Here is a 4,353-nt window from a genome sequence, read left to right on the forward strand (position 1 = left end):
TGCTGCTTTCGACTTTGGTACGACATACAGCGGCTATGCATTCTCTTTCCGAGACGATCCTAAAAAGATTCAGACAAACCAGAATTGGTATGCAGGCGGTGGATCTTCCAAACTGGTGTCATGAAAGACTCCTACCTCCGTTCTTATCAAACCCAAAGAACAGTTTGATTCGTTTGGATTCGAAGCTGAAGATAAGTACGCAGACCTAGCGGAAGACGATGAGCATCACGGCTGGAGGCTTTTTCGGAGATTCAAAATGGTTCTGCATAGTAATGAGGTATTTTATTAATAATGTTATCCTGTACTAGCATTGTATGCTATTATTATTTCCTTTTTCCCCTAACTATTTGTTTTACTTTCGTCCTTGTCTCTGTAGGTTTCGTTGTATTATTTATGTTATTGATTATACAAATATTGACCTCATATACTAAATTGATATTGCAGGGTGACTTTCAGTGGTTTTAGGGGGGTAGGTGGTACAAAGAGTAGAACAACAAATGAAATATACCAAACTGTTTGGCAAAGTCTGTAGAATATAAAACAGTCAGCATAAATTTTTCTTATTCGACTGATTTTTTTGCGACCTTGATTTTAAAATGTTCAGTTTGGTGTGTCATTTTGTTACAATATAGTCATTTCAATACATTATTCAAAATGTAGTGGTTACACGCTAAATATTTAAGCTCTCAGAAACAGCATCTTTTGTCGAAAGCCTTGGGACAGGCTAGTTTGACGCCTCGATGTGTTCAAACGATTTTACTGAAGGGTAGCTAAATATGGAGGGAAGTAGTATTTACTATGTAACAATCATTTTTATAAGAAAAAATGTATGTCAACACAAAGCACACTATGAAACAAATACATGACAGTCATATTCATATAATTTGAAGAATTAAGCATTCACAACTTATTGTACAATTCTGACAGCAAGTTTCTTCAATTTTAGGCCCAATGGAATAACGCATTCTAAACCAAAATAAACACCTTACTTGAAATGTATAATTAATTTGAACAGACCTTGAGCATTACACCAAAGATGTCAGTAATGATTGCCGACATGGAGCAAATTATGAAATAGTGACATGACACACACTTAGATATACTTTAAATTGTACAACATACAATCATCACGACAATAGTAATTTTCAGACACCCCTTTGTTTCATGTGTTTTAAGTCCGACAAATGAACCTAACAGTATGTCTTTAATTGAAGACACATATTTTTAACAAAGCTTGCACCACTTTTCTATCCAAAATAATCATAATAAACTTTTAGATGTGACCTTAACATTGACCTTGAAATGGTGAATGTAGTATGCCAATATCCGACAAGTAATATCCATGTAAGTGTTCATTCAAATCTATTGAATTATTATACCATTTTCAGAAAGAAACCTTTTACTGAAAATTTATGGCGGACATTTTGGACGCGGTCTTGGAGTTTTCAACCCAAACCACGGCTGGCAATTTATGCCGGCAGTTTCAAATAATACAGACTTTGCAAAACATGTTGTTTATAACTTTTAATACCGTCTCATCCTTAATACAAGTAAGATACGTTTTTACTGAAAATCACCCTACTATCAATATCAGCTTGGTCTTTCTACAATAATATTATTTAGAGACACGTAGTTTAATGCATGACAGACAATCAACGGGAATCACGCGGCGGCATGATATATATCAAGATATCGGTATCATTACATATAAGGGTAACCGCTTTGGAAATATCAAGTAGTCAACCTGTCATGATTTCTAGCATTGATCAATAAGGAACTAATTAAATAAGTTACATACTTGGAGCCTGGAGCCAACTTCAGCTAGATGATGAAGACGTAAAACGTTTATAAAAGTAAAATTAATGTCACCTCTAGCACTTGACGAAAGAAGTTACGGTGGAGGACATTTGCGGAATACAGATGAAGGCTTTCCCGCTGTTTGTCATGTCTATACAATTCCTGAGAGAGCACTTACTAGATGCGGTTAACAAGCAAAAGATATGAATGAAAGAGACGGACATATCGTATGTGTTGACCGTCCCGGCTATCTGGGAAGACAATGCCAAGAGGTTCATGAGGGATGCAGCAGTTGCAGTATGTCAATGTTTTTTTTTGTTGCCTTGCATTATGAATTAATTTGTTTTTTTATATGTACATCAAAGACTTGGTTCGAATAACTGACTGATAGCTTAGACCTTCTTCTTTATATACATGTAAGTATTTTTAAAATGTAAAATGGGCCATTGAATATAGATTAAGTGGTCCAAAGTAAAAACATAGACATGCTTACTAACTTTGAAAACAACTTAAATTGAGGCTTTGTGATCAATTACATAAACATCAACATTATGGAAATCGTTATATTTTATAAGCTCTCATAGGAATCTCACCATGATAATCAGAACTAACGATATTCACATAAAAGTATGCTTCTAATGGAACGATATCCATAACGTCACGTTTCAAAGCAGTTAAAACAACCATTGACCTCGTTACTGAAATAATACATCCAGTGCTTCAAGCTCATCAATGAATTCAAAACCTCCGGTAGAGGATACAGTAGCTCGTATGTACCTAGGTCTATACTTAGCTGCTGAATCGACTTTTTCAAAGGCTGGAATCGACCCAAACCGCCTTAAGCTTGCCTTGGAGCCGGAGTGTGCCTCGATCTGGTGTGAGACGTTGGGTATGGACGTGAAAGGCGCTGTATCGATTCCAGGAGCTCAGTACATGGTTGTCGATCTTGGAGGTTAGAAAGTTGCTCTATATTAAAATTTAAAAGCCATACCTACTTATAACCGTCCGTCTTTTATTAACCATAGGATAATTGGCTACAAAAATAAGTGCGCATATTATACATGGATACTATAGGTAAGCATTTTAGAAAAAAATAATATCTTAACAATTTTTCCAGGGGGAACAGCAGATATCTCCGTACACGAAAAAAACCCAGACGGAAACTTGAAGGAAATCCACAAAGCCAGCGGCGGTCCTTGGGGAGGCATCTTTGTTGATGAAAATTACATGAAAATGTTGGGTTGTTTGCTTGGGGAAAGGGCTCTCCTTGAACTGCAAAATACGGATATGAGTGATTATTTTGATATCACTCATGAATTTGAACACAAAAAACGATCCTTTGAATCCGTTAAAACAAAGCATATTATTGTTCGTTTGTCTGCTTCATTGCGTGACCTTGCTAAAGAACATTCCAAACAATCGATTGAAGACAGAATTGCAGCATTGGAAAATTCCATAACACTGACTCGGGACAAGCTGAAAATCGACGGGACAGTAATACAATCATGGTTCAAAAGTCCAATCGACATGCTGATCCAGCATATAAGGTCACTTCTAGCAGAAGCAAAAATGGAACGCGTGCAAACTATCGTTCTAGTTGGTGGCTTCGGTGAAAGCCCGTACGTTCAGGAAAGAATGAGGAATGAAATACCCGCCGTGAGGATGATCGTTCCTGAAGACGCGGGCCTCGCCGTGTTAAAAGGCGCAGTGAGGTTTGGACACAACCCAGCCATTGTCAGCTCAAGGATTATGAAATACACGTATGGAACAAAAGTGTTGGTCGAGTTTGATGAAAAGAAACACTCAGGTGAAAAGAAGGTTTGGAAGAATGGAGAGTGGTGGGTGCCTAATTGTTTCAAGGTGTACAGGCGGGTGAACGATAAGGTGGGAGTGGACGTTCAGGTGACCAAGATGGGTACTCCTTACAGTAAAGTTTCCCTCACACCCGTCTACAGGACGATACAGGAGAACCCCCAGTACGTGACAGACCCTGGATGTGAACTAATTGGGACTATAAGACTGGAAAACAGCATTGACATTCCGTTTGAAGAACAGGATATAGAAGACACGTTCGTGTTCGGGGATACTGAGTTGCTGGTGAAGACGAAGAACATGGCCACGGGGAAAGAGGCCTCAATGACATTTGAGTGTTTCAAGTAACTAGTGTGGAACAATGTGTAAATGCATATCAGAATGTTTGTACAGTATCGCATACGCATGACACAAAATATGCAAGCGTTCTAACGTTTCACAAAACTATTCTATAGAATGTTTCGAAAGTGTTTGCTTGTACATATATGCTTCGCGTTTCAATATATTATTTTGCTGTTTTCTTTACTTGATAGATACTTAATTCTACTTCTGTATCCACAGCCTGATAGATACTCATATTTACGCCATTACTGATAGCCTTATACATTCTAAAGTCCACTCGTCTATCCATAGCGCGATAGATACTCATATTAACGTCATTACTGATAGCCTCATACATTCTCAAATCTACTCCTCTATCCATAGCGCGATAGATACTCATATTAACGTCATTACTGATAGCCT

General features: G+C 37.7%; 1 protein-coding gene across 1 annotated transcript; it reads left to right on the forward strand.

Moving 5' to 3' along the window:
- Positions 1 to 78: 78 nt before the first annotated feature.
- On the forward strand, positions 79 to 3,957 carry LOC128245771 (heat shock 70 kDa protein 12A-like). Its single transcript, XM_052964001.1, has 4 exons — positions 79 to 277; positions 1,876 to 2,094; positions 2,614 to 2,749; positions 2,915 to 3,957. The coding sequence occupies exons 2-4, from the start codon at positions 2,005 to 2,007 to the stop codon at positions 3,955 to 3,957; spliced, it is 1,269 nt and encodes a 422-aa protein (XP_052819961.1). The 5' UTR covers positions 79 to 277; positions 1,876 to 2,004.
- Positions 3,958 to 4,353: the final 396 nt, after the last annotated feature.

Source organism: Mya arenaria, chromosome 9, assembly GCF_026914265.1.
Source record: "Mya arenaria isolate MELC-2E11 chromosome 9, ASM2691426v1".
Taxonomy (NCBI): Eukaryota; Metazoa; Mollusca; class Bivalvia; order Myida; family Myidae; genus Mya; species Mya arenaria.

Coding starts and splice junctions, on each gene's coding strand:
- LOC128245771 (XM_052964001.1), top strand. CDS start 2,005: ATGAAAGAGACGGACATATCGTATGTGTTGACCGTCCCGGCTATCTGG. Junction 2,095..2,613: donor TGAGGGATGCAGCAGTTGCA/GTATGTCAATGT, acceptor ACTTTTTCAAAG/GCTGGAATCGACCCAAACCG. Junction 2,750..2,914: donor CATGGTTGTCGATCTTGGAG/GTTAGAAAGTTG, acceptor CAATTTTTCCAG/GGGGAACAGCAGATATCTCC.